This window comes from Coregonus clupeaformis, chromosome 16 (genome assembly GCF_020615455.1).
Source record: "Coregonus clupeaformis isolate EN_2021a chromosome 16, ASM2061545v1, whole genome shotgun sequence".
NCBI classification, from domain to species: domain Eukaryota; kingdom Metazoa; phylum Chordata; class Actinopteri; order Salmoniformes; family Salmonidae; genus Coregonus; species Coregonus clupeaformis.
This window is the reverse complement of record NC_059207.1, coordinates 35,849,642-35,867,666: the sequence shown is the minus strand read 5'-3', so window position 1 is coordinate 35,867,666 and position 18,025 is coordinate 35,849,642. Positions and strand designations below refer to the sequence as shown.

Genomic DNA, 18,025 nt, shown 5'->3' with positions numbered 1-18,025 from the left:
CACAAAGCTCTGACCTCAATCCTATAGAAAATGTGTGGTCAGAACTGAAAAAGCGTTTGCGAGCAAGGAGGCCTACAAACCTGACTCAGGTACACCAGCTCTGTCAGGAGGAATGGGCCAAAATTCACCCAACTTATTGTGGGAAGCTTGTGGAAGGCTACCCGAAACGTTTGACCCAAGTTAAACAATTTAAAGACAATGCTACCAAATACTAATTGAGTGTATGTAAACTTCTGACCCACTGGGAATGTGATGAAAGAAATAAAAGCTGACATAAATAATTCTCTCTACTATTATTCTAACATTTCACATTCTTAAAATAAAGTGGTGATCCTAACTGACCTAAGACAGGGAATTTTTACTAGGATTAATGTCAGGAATTGTGAAAATCTGAGTTTAAATGTATTTGGCTAAGGTGTATGTAAACTTCTGACTTCAACTGTATCTGGGCACAAGATTAAGTGTAAACCTCTGACATATGCCTTTTTATCAGTAAATTTGATTAGAACATAGATGGTTGCATCACAGTATGAGAATTTTCTGTACATTTACCCAATGTCAGATATGAGCTATATGCACTATTTAGATTTTTGTACTTTTTTCCTCAATACATTTTCTCAAGACTGGTTATGTTGTAGATATTATATAATCTGTCTCCTGCTGTATACAGTTGCATACATTTTGATATGCATCTCCCAGTATCATATTAACCATTTATTCTGTCTGTAGTTTTCCTATCTGCCCAGTGATTAAAGGGATACTTCGGAATTTTGGCAATGAGTCTTTACCTAATTCCCCAATAATTTATCTAATTCAGATGAAATCATGGATACCATTTTTATGCCTCTGTGTCCAGTATGAAGGAAGTTAGAGGTAGTTTCGCGAGCCACTGCTAACTAGCGTTAGCATAATTAATGGCAGTCTATGGGTATCTGCTAGCAGGTACCCATAGACTTCGTCATTGCGCTAACGCTAGTTAGCAATTGCACTAGCGCTAGTTGGCAACACGTGGAGACAAAAATGGTGTCCACAAATTCATCTGACTCTGGGGAAGTAGATAAAGGGCCTCATTGCCAACATCCCGAAGTATCCCTTTAAAGCCATTGTGTTAGTAGGAGCGTGCCTGCATTTTTTTCATGTATACTACTGTACAGGAAGGTACTTAGCCCTCACTATGCCCTGTTTTTTCCCCTAGTCGTCCCTGCACCACCTGTGAAAATCCAAGCGGAGCTTTACACCCTGTACCCTGGGGACCGACTGGAGCTGAAATGTAACAATAAGGAGTCAGTCAACTGGACCAAGGACGATGCAGTGGTGGTTGATGGGGAGCACACACGTTTACGAGACGGCCAACTGGAGATCGAGGGGGTGGAGCCGGCTGACTCGGGCCTGTACACCTGCGTCACCTTTGGCAACCACAGCTCTTACTTCTCTGTCAATGTCACAGGTAAGGTTAAATATACAAAGCTACCACTGAGTGCTCAAATCACTGGTCCCGTAGAGAGAAACAGTTAAAGGTATATAAATGCAGGGAAGCCCAAGTCCTATGACATATTTGTCCTCTCTTCCTATTCACCAGTTGATATCCTGGCATCCTCTGAAGATGAAGACGAGGAGGATGAGTCTTCCTCAGAGGAGGCAAAGCTGTCTAGCAGTCAAAAGCTTTTGCGTAAGTGTCTCATCCTCCTAGTCCTACCACCTGTCACCATTGCTGTTTCCTTGGAATGGTAGAACAGAGCTTGGACCAGATTCTTAAGCTTAACATAACAAAGCCCTAACTAATTTGGTTATTTCCAGTCTCAGCTACAATTCATGTGTGATTCACCTATTAGGCGTGTTTGCTGTTCATCTAAGAGTGATTTGTCCACAGTTGTGATTGAGGAACAATAGCAGCCCACAGTGGTGGTTACACTTGAGTAAGAAATGTCACACTAGTGACTCACCTCGGTCCATTCCAGACGTCCCCTGATTTAGTGTTTGAGTCTATGGGGCATTATAAAACCAGTCAGGCGTGGTCAGCTGGCATCTGGTGACTGCCTTGGGCCCACGGACAAGTAAGCAGCTAGTGTGGTGGTCACCCCGATGATGATCTTGGGCCCCAGGAGACTAGTCAATCCTATACTGGAGTTTTGTATTGTTTTTTTGATGTTTTTTTTTGTTTGTTTTTTACAGAAAATGGTCTTGACTTTAACTGTTTTTGTGGTTTTATGAAATACTCCTAAGCCTGGTGGAAACTACCTGCACACACAATTTGTCAATTTTTGTCAGAAGAGGTGTTTAACTTTTCTGTCTTTCTCTCCCTTGTTCCTCAGCAATGGCCCCTCAGTGGGCTCAGCCAGAGAAGATGGAGAAAAAGTTGCATGCTGTCCCAGCCAGTAAGACGGTCAAGTTCCGCTGCCAGGCCAGTGGGAACCCCACCCCAACACTCAAGTGGTTCAAGAACGGAAAGGAATTCAAGAGGGATCAGCGCATCGGGGGCTTCAAGGTAAACCCCCTCCCTGAATTCACCCCTTGGTACTAGACTGCCCAAAAACCATACTATACATTGATCCTAATTCAATATCCCCAAACTCCTTGACCATGAGTGCAGATGTGATGGTGATATCATCACTTTTAGATCACCAACCCCCACCCCCCAGCATTAGAGGCCTGTTAGCTAGAGGAAAGCAGGAGCTAGGTTCACACCTAACTGGGGAACAATGCAAGGTGAAATCCAATGCCACAAAGGGATGATTGTGCCACAAAAAGAATTCCTTGAGGATAGCAATTTTAGCCCTCCTTTAAGAGGCAGGATACGCCTGGCTTGCGAAAGAATTCACCCCCCTTGGCATTTTTCCTATTTTGTTGCCTTACAACCTCGAATTAAAATGGATTTTTTGGGGGGGTTTGAATCATTTGATTTATACAACATGCCTACCACTTTGAAGATGCAAAACATTTTTTATTGTGAAACAAACAAGAAATAAGACAAAAAAACAGAACTTGAGCGTGCATAACTATTCACCCCCCCCCCCCCAAAGTCAATACTTTGTAGAGCCACCTTTTAGCCATTACAGCTGCAAGTCTCTTGGGGGTATGTCTCTATAAGCTTGGCACATCTAGCCACTGGGATTTTTGCCCATTCTTCAAGGCAAAACTGCTCCAGCTCCTTCAAGTTGGATGGGTTCCGCTGGTGTACAGCAATCTTTAAGTCATACCACAGATTCTCAATTGGATTGAGGTCTGGGCTTTGACTAGGCCATTCCAATACATTTAAATGTTTCCCCTTAAACCACTCTAGTGTTGCTTTAGCAGTATGCTTAGGGACATTGTCCTGCTGGAAGGTGAACCTCCGTCCCAGTCTCAAATCTCTGGAAGACTGAAACAGGTTTCCCTCAAGAATTTCCCTGTATTTAGCGCCATCCATCATTCCTTCAATTCTGACCAGTTTCCCAGTCCCTGCCGATGAAAAACATACCCACAGCATGATGCTGCCACCACCATGCTTCACTGTGGGAATGGTGTTCTCTGGGTGATGAGAGGTGTTGGGTTTGCGCCAGACATAGCGTTTTCCATGATAGCCAAAAAGCTCAATTTTAGTCTGATCTGACCAGAGTAACTTCTTCCATATGTTTGGGGAGTCTCCCACATGGCTTTTGGCGAACACCAAACGTGTTTGTTTAATTTTTCTTTAAGCAATGGCTTTTTTCTGGCCACTCTTCCGTAAAGCCCAGCTCTGTGGAGTGTGCGGCTTAAAGTGGTCCTATGGGCAGATACTCCAATCTCTGCTGTGGAGCTTTACAGCTCCTTCAGGGTTATCTTTGGTCTCTTTGTTGCCTCTCTGATTAATGCCATCCTTGCCTGGTCCGTGAGTTTTGGTTGGCAACCCTCTCTTGGCAGGTTTGTTGTGGTGCCATATTCTTTCAATTTTTTAATAATGGATTTAATGGTGCTCCGTGGGATGTTCAAAGTTTCTGATATTTTTTATAACCCAACCCTGATCTGTACTTCTCCACAACTTTGTCCCTGACCTGTTTGGAGAGCGCCTTGGTCTTCATGGTGCCGCTTGTTTGGTGGTGCCCCTTGCTTAGTGATGTTGCAGACTCTGGGGCCTTTCAGAACAGGTGTATATATACTGAGATCATGTGACAGATCATGTGACACTTAGATTGCACACAGGTGGACTTTATTTAACTAATTATGTGACTTCTGAAGGTAATTGGTTGCACCAGATCTTATTTAGGGGCTTCATAGTGAAGGGGGTGAATACATATGCACGCACCACTTTTCCGTTATTTATTTTTTATACTTTTTGGAAACAAGTTATTTTTTTCCTTTCACTTCACCACTATTTTGTGTATGTCCATTACAAGAAATCCAAATAAAAATAAATTTTAATTACAGGTTGTAATGCAACAAAATAGGAAAAATAGCCAAGGGGGATGAATTATTTTGCAAGGCACTGTACCTCATTTAATGCATCTAGGTAGCAGCTGTTTAATGCGTTTGTTTTCCGTCAAGATATATCTGCGTATAGCAAAACCAACTTCTCAAAAAGGAAACTCCATTTCATTTGTTTTTCATGGAGGAGACAGGATAAATCCTGCAGATTTCAGTTAAATCCATTTCACATCAATTAAGGGCCTTTTTCTCTCCAATTTGATGCCCTTTGACAACATGACTGATTCAATTGACATTAGGCAGTTTTCCTTCCATCTCTGTGTTAGGGAGCAGAACAGGACAGCTCACTGTCACAGAGGAAGTGAGACTGTGTATACAGTTCACAGTAATGGGCGTGGTGGTGATGAGTCCGTTTACTTATCTTTTCCCTGATGCAGATAGCATCTGTATACTGTGGGCTTGGCTTCTAAAGTTGACCATATCCACACTGCAGTGTGGATGGTTGTGTGTTGGCTTGCGACAGCCTCACGTGGTTTAGGATGTGCTGGGATGTTGTAGGGGACCAGGATCCTGTTCATCTGCTCTTCCCATCAAGGTGTTGTCCAGCCTTGTCCTCGGCAGCCCCCCCAGCCGGGACACATTAAGGAGTTTTCTATCAGCTGCCTGCCTTCTCTCCCCCGGCCCAGCTTTACCATCTGGCTGCTGTTTTTTCAGTCAAGGTGCAGAGGTCTAGATGGGAGGCTGGGGTCGTCTATGAACGGGGCTTAATGTATATTCTTAATGTATGGAGACGGCAGGAGGAAATAATGCAGACCACATGCATTAACCCAAGCACAACACATCTGGCCAGAAGCAGCTGTAGAACCCCAGTACATTTTAGCTAAATGAGGGAAAGCGTAATGGAGGGTCTGCGTGTACGCACGTTTGATGTTGCCATTGTCTGAGAGGTTTGTTGGAGTTTAATCACACACTGCCGGTCTTGGCAGATTTATGGAAGAACAATTATAACTTGGAATATAGAGAACAGGATTTAGCCTTAGATGTACATGGGCTGTAACCTGACTGTAGTCAACCATAGTTTTTCCCGAAACAGGTTGTGACATACACGTCATGTAACCACCAAGAAACAGTTTCCCTGCCTCAATATGCTTCCAAGAGTGCATTCATGTACTGTTCCTCAAGCAATGGACCACAATAGTTTTATACAACATGGGAAATAGTCTCCTGATAGAAAGTTCCTCCTCCTTCTCATGGATGTTAAAATAGAAAGAAAATATTATCTTTTGATCTGCATTTCATTACACATCATTGAACTCATTAGTTATTTGTACGAAATGGGGCAATATTAACTAGCAGCACGACAAATGAAATGTGCTCTTGAACGGTTATGTAAATCCCAATGTCAGAGAAAATAATCATTCTAGAAATGAACTTATGAATCAGGCTGGCTTTACCACCGTTTTTATAATCTAAACAAGTCTCTCGCGTTTTATAGTATTGATAGGATGTCTTGTGAAAGTATGGGGCTTTGGTTGGACCAGCTGTCATCTTCAAGTGCCTTCCATACTTCCTCCTCTGACTAAATATTTAACCTTTCTCTTCTCCAATTTGTAGGTTCGAGAACACATGTGGACCATCATCATGGAGTCTGTAGTGCCATCCGACAAGGGGAACTACACCTGTGTAGTAGAAAACCAACATGGAAGCATCAACCACACTTACCAGCTGGATGTTGTTGGTAAGTCTCTCTCTTCTCTGGGTCATTATATCGGTGACATTTCTTGCTAAGCATCCCGAAGCCTAATCCATTACCCTGGTTTAATCATCAATTGGATATTCATGTAGCTTAAGTGTGTTGTTGGTTCAGTATAGCTAATGGTTTACAACACTAGGCCCTAGTAATCGAAGTAATGGTGTCCCTTTTTCCAAGGAGAGAGTCACATGGTCTTTCAAATGAGGCATTTATTTTATTTTATTAACCTTGTTTAATTTGTGGCTCTGTTGATGAAGTTGGGTAAAAGCGTGAAATTATTATTCCCTCCTGGACCTGCCCTGTGACTTACTCACGCTGCATTGGTTCTATAAATCAAAGCTCCACCTCCACAGACAGTGGTGTCTCCTGGGATATTTGCGGCTGGGGCCGGGGTTGGCGTGACTTCACTCCCCAACCTTGATCAGCTGTGAGATCATTTTGGAGACGGAGTGTAATTCTACAAAATGTGTGCAAAGCGCCACACTGATCTCTGTATCAGGAAAGCAACTGAAGCCTGACAATTTGTTTCCTTGCCAGATGCTGGGCTCATTAGTACGGTTGGGGGAGTTATCAGTCATCAAAAGGGCGCCCAGAGAACATTTCTCTCTCAGGGCAGCGGCTTAAAACTTGTCTGCAAGCTTGTGTTTCCAGTCATTTGGGCCAAATGGCAGCAATTATACAGGCGACAGAGTAGTAGGGGGAACTGTTATTTCCCTGGCTGTAAAAATTACCGTATGTAAGTAGTGAAATTACATGAGATCAGGGTAACCTTGTAACCTGGCCTAGATCAGGCTCTACTGATAGAGGTGTCCTCTTCCTGTTGTCTGTTACTCTCCTAATTTAGCAATGCCTCAATGCCTATTCATTACTGGAATGAACTAGAAACGTAGCCTAATCATTTGCTGTTTTTTCCCCAAGGTCTTTCTGTTGCAATGACCACTAGGATTCTCCACGACTAAGTCTTCGTATGTGGTTGACATGTGTCTTTCAATGTGATTGATGTGTGTCTGTGTGTATGTGTCGCAGAGCGTTCCCCCCACAGACCCATCCTGCAGGCCGGACTGCCAGCCAATAACACTGCGGTGTTGGGCAGTGATGTGGAGTTTGAGTGTAAGGTGTTCAGTGACCCCCAGCCTCACATCCAGTGGCTGAAGCACATCGAGGTCAATGGAAGCCGTGTAGGCCCTGATGGCTTACCCTACGTCCGTATCCTCAAGGTAGGGGCTCGCAGTGCACTGACTGGGTCCACCACCAGACTGTACACACCACATAGCTGCAAGGATTATTTTCAGTCTGGAACAAAAGGTGATAACCTACATTTAAGGGTGCGTTCGTAAATTCACTCTGGCTATCTACTCCTGATTTCAAAGCACTCTCGTCTGAGTGTGCCAGAACGCAGAATAACTGATGAATTTATGAACACGCAACACCCGTTGAATATGACCGGTGTCAGTAAATGTCTGCAAGCAGCACAGGTACAGTCACCAACAGCTATAGATAACATGACAACAGCCTAATCAGCTCTGCTAGGGCAAGTAAAATGGTCAGAGTGTGGTGTTCTCTCATTTGTGTCTGGAAGTAGCTAGCAAGCTAGCCAATTTTAGCAAGTTAGCTTGGGTGCTTGACTGCTGTTGTAAGGTCAGAACGCTCGGATGAACCCTACACCTTGGCCAGAGCGTCCAGTGTGCACTCTGAACGCTCCGAGACCAAAACGCTCTGGATTTACAAACAGACAATCTGCCAACGCTCTGAATTTACGAATGCCCAGAGCGCACTCCAGAGTGAATTTAGGAACGCACCCTAAGTAAGAGATGGCACCCCATGTAATACTTGGGGAATACAGCCAAACGGTATTAGATTTCAATGAAATCTAGTTTATCATTTTCATTGTGTCTTCTCTATTCTATCCGTTCAATGCTGTCTGGCAAAGGAGGGCAAATAGTATCCCTCTCCTAGGAAATGATCCCTCTATGTAAGAAGTAGTTTCCTGTGCCCTGTTGAGTAAAACTCTATGCTTGACAGAGGAAAGTCAACGCTAACAAATTATTGTGATCTCATTCAACAGAGACAACAGCTTTTTGCCCTCTCAATCTGATTATTTAAATGTTTGTTACAACCTCATCTTGACTTGTTGCACGTGACTTGTTTTTGTTTCCAGCACTCTGGGGTCAATAGCTCGGACACTCAGGTGTTGACCCTCTACAATGTCACTGAGGAGGAGAGCGGGGAGTATATATGTAAAGTGTCCAATTATATAGGCGAGGCCAATCAGTCAGCCTGGCTGACCGTCGTCAGGCATGAGGCCCAAGGTAACCGCCCCACGCAGCAGCAGCTCAGAGCACACAGAGAGCCTCAACCAGGGGCTGTTATGGCCACCTGGAGACCTAGGGACTTATTTAAGGACAACCTCAGCTGTTTCTTTCCTCCCTCGCTCCCTCCCTCTATCCCGCCTCGGTGCTCCTGACTGTAAATGACTCTATGGAAAATTCCCAGCAGAGCGGTTGAATGTGTTTAGTCTTGGTTTATGTTGGACTGCTTTCTCTCTCCTGCCCCATGCCTCTCCCGTGCCATCCTAATAAGGGCATCTCCTGCCATCCACTACTATTACTTTCACTCCCTCGACCTTCAAAGTCTTCTGCTCTTATTACTGCCTTGTTCCCCCCCACTGCTTTTCAGCTGTTTTACTCAGCCTTTCCATCTTTCAATGTGCTCCTTCTGTTTGTCTGGTGGATTTGTTGTATGGTGAAGTGTGTGTGTGGTCTTGAGAGTGAGCGTGAGCGTGTGCTCTGCTGAGGGGTTTTCCATGTAGCTCATCTCTTGCATGTAGAGATGAGTCTATAGGGTATGGGATGTCTGTCCCTGCTTCTCCTCAAATGGTGATGGTACAGTGAAGGGGTTCAGTGCTGCGGTGCGGTCTCTACCTAACTAGCTCCTCCACTGACTGACTGGAGGGCCGATACTGGCAGCACCCTCTAATGGCGGTGTGGTTTTTACTCTTGGGGGGTGTTGGACTGAGAGGGGGGATGAACACCCCACCCACCCTCTGTCCTGTCCCCTCCACTACCAGAAGTCTTTCCCTTTCAGAATCTTTTACTCATGCCTCCCTTTTTCCTCTGGGCCTCTTGTCGGGTCTGCTTCCATTGTTCTTTTCTAGACTGCTGGCCTTAACACCACGGACAAGGAAATGGAAATCCTCCAACTGAGGAATGTGTCTTTTGATGACGCTGGGGAGTATACCTGCTTGGCGGGCAATTCTATCGGGTTCTCTCATCACTCTGCATGGTTGATCGTTGTTAAAGGTATCAATGGTTCTCTCCTCTGATCTCTACTTCCTCCTTCCCCTCCCTCCTCTCCCCTTTGGCCTGGCCATCCACTTCCCACATTTCTCTGAATATGGTCTCTGTAGACCCTACTTCAGTGAACAATGTTAATGTGTGTGGAAGCCAGGCCAAATTGTGTTACTAACCTTCACCCTCACCCTGTAAGCATGGTTCCAGTCCCATCCAACCTTTCTGGATGGGACAGTATGGTCCATGCTAAGAAATGTTTCCCCTCTGTCTTCTGTTTTATGGAATAACAGAATGCCAAACACCCTATCTGACCCATAGAAAGTACCTCAACTTACCTCAACCGACTTAACCCCTGAATAGGAAATTTCAAGTGTTTATACCCTCAAAATTGGAAAGTAGAATAAAAATAAATTACAATTAACATTATTTGGCCAATTTCATAAATGATTTGTCCTTTTTCCACATTGTTTCAAATGGTTAACTTTACAATGCACTTCTACTTTATTGCTTTACAAGTTTTACATTGAGAAGGGGTTGTTTGGCAGTACTGTTGGTGTTTCACTCAAACCTATGTCTCTCCCATTCTGGTTTCAATATGGTGTTTACATTTGATTCTGTGTAAGGCTAATGTTTTCTGACAAGCACTGCAAATGACATATATCCCTGATGTCATTTCCTGCTGTGAGGACAAAGCCTGCTCTTAAGGCTAGCTTTGATAATTGGCCCACTGTAGTGGACGGCTCATTCCTCAGGGTTGGAATTTGTCCAATTATCAAGCTTCTTGTCATTCAGCCTCTAGACACAAGGGCAGCTCACTTGTGTTGCTGGTGTTGGTATCATTCTGGTGTTTTTCGGAAAGCGAGGTAAAAAAGAAACATCCAATATGATAATTTGAATCTATATTGCAAAATATTACAACACTGATCTGAATTTGAGTTATTGGAGATAAGTAGATTTTGATTAAACATATTTTATATTTTGTTTCTAGTCTACTTCAGTACCTCGGTGGTTTGCTCCTTATCGTGAGAGACAATGTCAAATGTTGTAATTACAAGGAAATCATAATGACAATTGTGTGTACCAACAACCACCACACAAGCCATTTAAAACTGGGCTTTTATGCAGAACCACCATTTTATGTGCCCTAAGGAAGTCAGAATGGGACATTTACTTTAGACAAATAATTAACTAAACTTACTATTGAACATGTTTAAAATATTTGTATTGGTGTTCAATAGCATATTTTTTTGCCTGTGATATCATATGTTCTCCTTAAAAACAGAGCCTTTGCACACAAAAATAAATGCATTAAAGTTAGTATATTTAATGTACATCCATTTTAATGCTCATGAGTTTGCAAAAGGCTCTGTGTAATATGTTTGGGTTTGTCCCAACTCAAGAGAACTTGGCTGTTCTCTGCCACTAGAGAATATGGCTACTGGTCAAACTGGGAAAGAATTTGGAGTGAAACCCTATGCCTGAAAGAAGTGATTATGGTGCCACAATAAGAGTTTGTGCTCCGTGCTCTGTGCCAGTGGTGTCAAGGGCTCTGTTTTTCTGTACATGTCAGCTGAGTGGTCTTAGTGAATGTATCAGGGTGGTTGTGTGTGGTTGAGGGGTCTCTGTGTGTGTATTTGTTACATGCCTGTGTGTGCTGTGTTGTGTTGTGAAAGTGTGATTGGTATTTGAGAATGCATGGACCTCTGTAGTTGTGATTTGACCCAGTGTGGCTGACCTCCTGCCCCCTATCCTATCGCGTTGCCCTCATCCAGCAGTCCCCCCTTCTCCACCACCCAACCAAACCTACCTGGAAGTGCTGATCTACTGTGTGGGCTTCTTCCTCATTGCTGTCATGGTGGCCTTGGCCATCATCTTCAAGATGCGCAGCTCGTCCAAGAAGAGTGACTTCAGCAGTCAGCTGGCTGTCCACAAGCTGGCTAAAAGCATCCCCCTGCGCAGACAGGTAACAGAAAGTAGATAGGGGGTTTGAAATCTTTATACCTTTTCCTGCTATCTCTTTTTAGTATTCTCATCCCATTTAGTGTAATCTTTTTTCCGTCTTCAAATTTGTTTAACTTATTCTTATCAAATGGAAGGTTTCATTATATTGTGAAAATAAAAAAAACGTAATTCCTTGAGCTTCTGGTTCTCCAAAGAGCCCATGTGGTGAGTCAGGTGGGTATGAGTAGAAGGCAGGTGTTCGTCTCATCCTTCTCTCTGCTTCCACTGGGATCAAATTAGTTTTAGTTGTGACATTGTGTCTACAGACTTATTTCAGTAACATTTTGAGGGTTTAACAAATTGTACGTTATTTTCTGTCCACACTGGACATCTTTCTGTCTGTTGTTCCTTTCCTGGCTCCACTACGAGAGAGTAACAGCAGGCTTCTGTATTCCAGGTGTCAGTGGACTCTAGCTCCTCCCTCCACTCCGGGGTGATGTTGGTGCGCCCCTCCCGCCTCTCGTCCAGTGGCTCTCCTATGCTGTCTGGGGTGTCTGAGTACGAGCTGCCCCAGGACCCACGCTGGGAGCTGCCCAGGGACAGGTACGCAGATGACTGGAACACACCTATCAAATACAGACATAACAACATCACACAGCTTTGATTGGGAACATTGCCTGTCTGTCACAATCCTCTCACATTTGTTTGTTTCTTCCTCTCCCTTTGACCCACTCAGACTGGTGCTGGGGAAGCCCCTGGGAGAAGGCTGCTTTGGCCAGGTGGTGATGGGAGAGGCTGTAGGGATGGACAAAGAGAAGCCAAACAGGGTCACCAAAGTGGCCGTCAAGATGCTCAAATGTAAGTTGTTTCTTTTCTCATAAACCATATCAAACCAGTGATTTGGGCACATGGCTGGGACTCCCGTACTGCATGTTGGGAAGTTATTTAAAATACAAGGAGCACAGAAGGTAGCAGAAAGCCACAACCGCAATTACAGGATGGGAGGAGAGTTCTACTTAGAGCCATGATGCACCGACATAAGAGGCATCTGCCACGGGCTCCTGGCCACTGTGCAAATGGGAGACCAGAGTAAAAATTGGTTAGCTGTCTGTAGCCTTTTGCTCTTGGTGCCTTTGTAACATTTTTAAGTAGTTATGTAAATTAACTTTGAAATCATTTTGTGTAGCATAATCTACTTTGCTTTGTACAAAACTGGGATGTTTTACTGTACATGAGAATTCTTTATTATTTGCAAATCATAGAGGTTTCAGGATTGAGTGAATTTTATGAGTAAAACAAAACAAAAAATGTATTTCTTTCCTCCCCTCAGCTGATGCTACAGAGAAAGACCTGTCAGATTTGATCTCCGAGATGGAGATGATGAAGATCATTGGGAAGCACAAGAACATAATTAACCTGCTGGGAGCCTGTACCCAGGATGGTAGGTCTCACACTGGCACAGACCCCCCTTCTTTCCTTCAGATCTTTCATTCAGAAAGGCTGAAAACATGTTTAATTTTAGAGGAAAAAGTTGGTGTTTTGAGAAAATGTTTTGAGACCCTTGCATTGTTCAGTTGTTTAACAGCATGTTCAGATCAGCATGCAGAAATGTGTATAATGGTATGAGTAAGGGATTCTGACACCAACTTCCGAGCTCTCAGTTTGAGATGACCACAGCTGCTGCCAGGGTTGCCATATCTTTCAAATCTTCACTGACAAGCCCTGGCACCATGCACTGTGTTCTGCTGGGGAAGAACATGAGCCTCCTCTGACCCTGCTGTGAACATTGCAGAGCTTTCTGTCCTAAACACCATGTAGCAGAACACAAGGCTGGTTTTTGTTCCACCTGGTCCCTTGAGAAGTTCCAGTAGAAGTTACTGTAGGAATCTGGTAGCATTCCATGTATTATTCCCCAGACTGGTTTGACATACAAACTCTCATTTTTGGCAAACTGTTTTCAAGTCAATGCATTTACTATAGATAGTGATGTCGATTATTTTATTTTTTTAAACACTGAGTACACGTGTTAACAGACATTTTAATTATTTTTCTTGTCCTTTATTTACAACTTGTAGAGTCTTAATTCCATGATTTTGTTAATGGTGTTTTTCCCTGACCACAAAATGGCTGTCCAGAATACACCATTAGTCTTCTCTCTCTCTCTCTCTCTCTCTCTCTCTCTCTCTCTCTCTCTCTCTCTCTCTCTCTCTCTCTCTCTCATTGGCATGTTAGGAGAAAGATACAGCTGTTGGTTATAATTCAGAGCTTAACTCTCACTATGACCCCTCCACCCCTCAATGAAATCCATCCTCACCGCTTGAAATGCTGTTCTGCTCCTATTAGTCTGTCTTATTGTGTTAGGTGTCACATAAAGGTATTCTAAATGCCACATCATCCAGTGGTGTTGAATAGTGAGTGACCATTGTCTCCCTCTCCCTCCCCAGGTCCTCTCTATGTTATTGTGGAGTATGCCTCCAAGGGAAACCTCCGGGAGTACCTGAGAGCTCGGCGTCCACCAGGCATGGAGTACTGCTACAACCCTGACCAGGTGCCCATAGAGAACATGTCTATCAAAGACCTGGTTTCCTGTGCCTACCAGGTGGCCCGCGGCATGGAGTACCTGTCCTCTAAGAAGGTAACATCAGGATCCGACTCTACGTACATCAGCACAGTTGAGTATAGTACAGTAAAGATGCAGTGAATGTGCTGGGCCAGCTAGACCTAGTTCTTATGTGTCTGTGTACAGTGTATCCACAGAGATCTGGCTGCCCGCAACGTGCTGGTGACAGAGGACAACGTGATGAAGATCGCAGACTTTGGGTTGGCCAGAGATATCCACCATATTGATTACTATAAGAAGACCACCAATGTGAGTATGCTACTAATTACAGTACCTACCTCAGCCATGCCAATTAATGTGAGAATTGCTTCCCCTTACCTTATTCTATCTCCTGTGTAAATAAGCCAATTTACACTAGCATTTAACCCACAGGGTCGTTTACCAGTCAAGTGGATGGCCCCAGAAGCTCTATTTGACCGGATATACACGCACCAAAGTGATGTGTGAGTGTGGAATAGATACACCTTTACCATTTGTTGGAATGGGCAGAAGTTGGCCAGATTCATGTGGCTTGTATGATATGACCTGTGTGTTGACTGACGGGTTTGTCCCTCTGTCTCTGCAGATGGTCTTTCGGGGTGCTGCTGTGGGAGATCTTCACCCTGGGGGGCTCGCCGTACCCGGGGGTTCCTGTAGAGGAGCTGTTCAAGCTGCTGAAGGAGGGCCACCGCATGGACAAGCCCTCCACCTGCACTCACGAACTGTAAGCCACCTTCCTCTGTGTTCTATCATTAGAATGGTTACTATGTGATTATCCCAGAGCTCAGGGATGCAGCAGTAAAGATATTATCCCAGAGCTCAGGGATGTAGCAGTAAAGATATTATCCCAGAGCTCAGGGATGCAGCAGTAAAGATATTATCCCAGAGCTCAGGGATGTAGCAGTAAATATATTATCCCAGAGCTCAGGGATGCAGCAGTAAAGATATTATCCCAGAGCTCAGGGATGTAGCAGTAAAGATATTATCCCAGAGCTCAGGGATGTAGCAGTAAAGATATTGTCCCAGAGCTCAGGGATGCAGCAGTAAAGATATTGTCCCAGAGCTCAGGGATGTAGCAGTAAAGATATTGTCCCAGAGCTCAGGGATGTAGCAGTAAAGATATTGTCCCAGAGCTCAGGGATGTAGCAGTAAAGATATTGTCCCAGAGCTCAGGGATGTAGCAGTAAAGATATTGTCCCAGAGCTCAGGGATGTAGCAGTAAAGATATTATACCAGAGCTCAGGGATGCAGCAGTAAATATATTGTTCTCTGATAATAGACACAAGCCAGCAGCGGAATTATGACTCTCCCTTTCCCGCACTCCTTCTCTCCCTCTCTATTCTCTCCGTTTCTCCTCCACCCTCCCAAAGATACATGATGATGAGGGACTGCTGGCATGCTGTTCCCTCTCACCGGCCCACGTTCAAACAGCTGGTGGAAGACCTGGACCGCACCCTGGCCATGACGTCCAACCAGGTGAGTCCCCACATTGAGCACACCTCAGCAGTTCACACAGACAGACATGTTACTGTCAGGACTAAATGCAAAATGTTAATATTGTGTTAACTTCATATTTAAGCCATTTGTCTGTATGTGGTGTAAAAGTAATGATATCCAAAGCCAGATATGACTGTTCTGGCCAGTGTGTCTAATCCTCTCTCATAAATGCCATATGTGTGTGTTTGCAGGAGTACTTGGAGCTGTCTGTGCCTCTGGACCAGTATTCCCCCAGCTACCCTGACACTCGCAGCTCCACCTGCTCCTCAGGCGAGGACTCTGTCTTCTCCCACGATGCTGGGGCTGAGGAGCCCTGCCTGCCAAAGTTCCCTCCCCACTCCAACGGGGTGGCCCTCAAGAAGCGCTGATACCTCACTCCCCTCAAACACCCTAACATTCCTCTTCTTGTCCTCCCCTCTGCACCGCTGGCCTGGTATGGACACTTCCCACCCTCCCAGAGATTAGGTAACACACTGGTGGAGATTGTGACAGGGGCTTACTTCTGAAACGTTTAAACCGACCGGTTGGGCATCAAGGACTCAAGGCAGTTCGCTGGCTCGTGGTTGAGGTGGATATGTTTTCAGGGCACTTTGTATTGCTGGGATTTTCTTTCGGTTTGTGTCAAACAGTGCAGGAGAAGGAAAGACTCACTAATTTCTCTACTCTGGTCATTCCACGGAACATGAGAAACAGACTGGACTGAATTGAAAGGATTATGAATTGGATGGATCGGAGTTAGGATTATGTCTGTTGTATTTTTCCAATGTGCATTTTGCTTTTAAGACCAATTCCAGAGAATATATTACCAAGGGACATTCATACCTTGTATACACTATATATACAAAAGTATGTGGACACACTTTCAAATTAGTGGATTCGGCCATTTCAGCCACAGCCGTTGCTGACAGGTGTATAAAATCAAGCACTGACTTTCAACGTGGCACCATCTTAGGATGCCACCTTTCCAACAAGTCAGTTTGTCAAATGTATGGCCTGCTGGAGCTGCCCCAGTCAACTCTAAGTGCTGTTATGGTGAAGTGGAAATGTCTAGGAGCTCAGTCACAAAGTGGTAGGCCATACAAGCTCACAGAACGGGACCACTGAGTACTGAAGCGCGTAAAAACCGTCTGTCCTCGGTTGCAACACTCACTACAGAGTTCCAAACTGCCTCTGAAAGCAACGTCAGCACAAGAACTGTTCGTCGGGAGCTTCATGAAATGGGTTTCCATGGCCGAGCAGCCGCACACAAGCCTAAGATCACCATGCGCAATGCCAAGCGTCGGCTGGAGTGGTGTAAAGCTAGTTCCCATATTGGACTCTGGAGCAGTGGAAACGCGTTCTCTGGAGTGATGAATCACGATTCACCATCTGGCAGTCCGACAGACAAATCTGGGTTTGGCGGATGCCTGAAGAACGCTACCTGCCCCAATGCATAGTGCCAACTGTAAAGTTTGGAGGAGGAATAATGGTCTGGGGATGTTTTTCATGGTTGGGCTTGGTCCCTTAGCATACAATGACTGTGCTTCCAACTTTGTGGCAACAGTTTGGGGAAGGCCCTTTCCTTTTTCAGAATGACAATTCCCCCATGCACAAAGCGAGGTCCATACAGAAATGGTTTGTGGAGATCGGTGTGGAAGAACTTGACTGACCTGCACAGAGCCCTGACCTCAACCCAATCGAACACTTTTGGGATGAATTGGAACGCCGATTGCGAGCCAGGCCTAATCGCCCAACATCAGTGCCCGACCTTACTAATGCTCTTGTGGCTGAATGGACGCAAGTCCTCGCAGCGATGTTCCAACGTCTAGTGGAACGCCTTCCTGGAAGAGTGGAGACTGTTATAGCAGCAAAGGGGGGACCAACTCCATATTAATGACCATGATTTTGGAATGAGATGTTCGATGAGCAGGTGTCCACATACTTTTGATCATGTAGTGTATGTTGGCGCAGTGGTCAGTTATTTCATTCAAACTACAATCTCCTTGTAAATACAGTTAGACATAAAAATGAATAAATATATATATATATATATATATATATATATATATATATATATATATATATATATATATATATTGTACTCTTTTATTTTTATTACCATATTTGTTTTGTTTTTGTACAAGGATGCTAATGTTTGATCCATTTGAGTATAATCCATAGGGGGAGTTTACTACATGAAATTACCTTTAAATTGTATTGAATATTACTTGGCCAGTTTTAGCTGTCTCTCAATTATTTGTCAGCTTTGCTTTTTCCCTTTAATCAATTGGCTGCTTATCCATTAGTGGAAACATTCTATGTATTTTCTATCAATCTTTTCAGGTACAAATGTTTTTCATGACAACCTGCAATACAGCATTATTCTTAGCTCAATGTCTGCAGTTGGTGTCGATTAGAGAAACCAGCAATGTTCCTTCACTGAAATCCATGCTGTAGTAGTGTGTGTGTGTGTGTGTGTGTGTGTGTGTGTGTGTGTGTGTGTGTGTGTGTGTGTGTGTGTGTGTGTGTGCGCGCGCGCGCGTGCACGCGCAAGGGTGCATGTGGGTGAGGGTTGTCATTCTTTTA

At 44.4% G+C, this 18,025-nt stretch overlaps 1 protein-coding gene across 8 annotated transcripts in view; it reads left to right on the top strand.

Annotated features, from left to right (window-relative positions):
- The window catches only part of LOC121584814 (fibroblast growth factor receptor 1-A), a 43,929-nt gene extending 27,567 nt beyond the window's left edge, over nucleotides 1–16,362 (top strand). For 2 of the 8 annotated variants that reach the window (XM_041900948.2, XM_041900947.2), the window contains exons 3-18: nucleotides 1,196–1,447; nucleotides 1,580–1,669; nucleotides 2,313–2,485; nucleotides 5,995–6,118; nucleotides 7,160–7,350; nucleotides 8,292–8,442; nucleotides 11,196–11,392; nucleotides 11,822–11,967; nucleotides 12,101–12,222; nucleotides 12,695–12,805; nucleotides 13,809–14,035; nucleotides 14,111–14,233; nucleotides 14,357–14,427; nucleotides 14,550–14,687; nucleotides 15,334–15,439; nucleotides 15,652–16,362. In XM_041900948.2, the coding sequence (XP_041756882.1) occupies nucleotides 1,196–1,447; nucleotides 1,580–1,669; nucleotides 2,313–2,485; nucleotides 5,995–6,118; nucleotides 7,160–7,350; nucleotides 8,292–8,442; nucleotides 11,196–11,392; nucleotides 11,822–11,967; nucleotides 12,101–12,222; nucleotides 12,695–12,805; nucleotides 13,809–14,035; nucleotides 14,111–14,233; nucleotides 14,357–14,427; nucleotides 14,550–14,687; nucleotides 15,334–15,439; nucleotides 15,652–15,828 (2,399 nt within the window). In that variant the 3' untranslated portion in view covers nucleotides 15,829–16,362. Of the gene's footprint in view, nucleotides 1–1,195; nucleotides 1,448–1,579; nucleotides 1,670–2,312; nucleotides 2,486–5,994; nucleotides 6,119–7,159; nucleotides 7,351–8,291; nucleotides 8,443–9,287; nucleotides 9,433–11,195; nucleotides 11,393–11,821; nucleotides 11,968–12,100; nucleotides 12,223–12,694; nucleotides 12,806–13,808; nucleotides 14,036–14,110; nucleotides 14,234–14,356; nucleotides 14,428–14,549; nucleotides 14,688–15,333; nucleotides 15,440–15,651 lie in introns of all 8 variants that reach the window. The other 6 variants (XM_041900953.2, XM_041900949.2, XM_041900952.2 and 3 more) reach the window with 6 other exon arrangements.
- The last annotated feature ends 1,663 nt before the right edge of the window (nucleotides 16,363–18,025 follow it).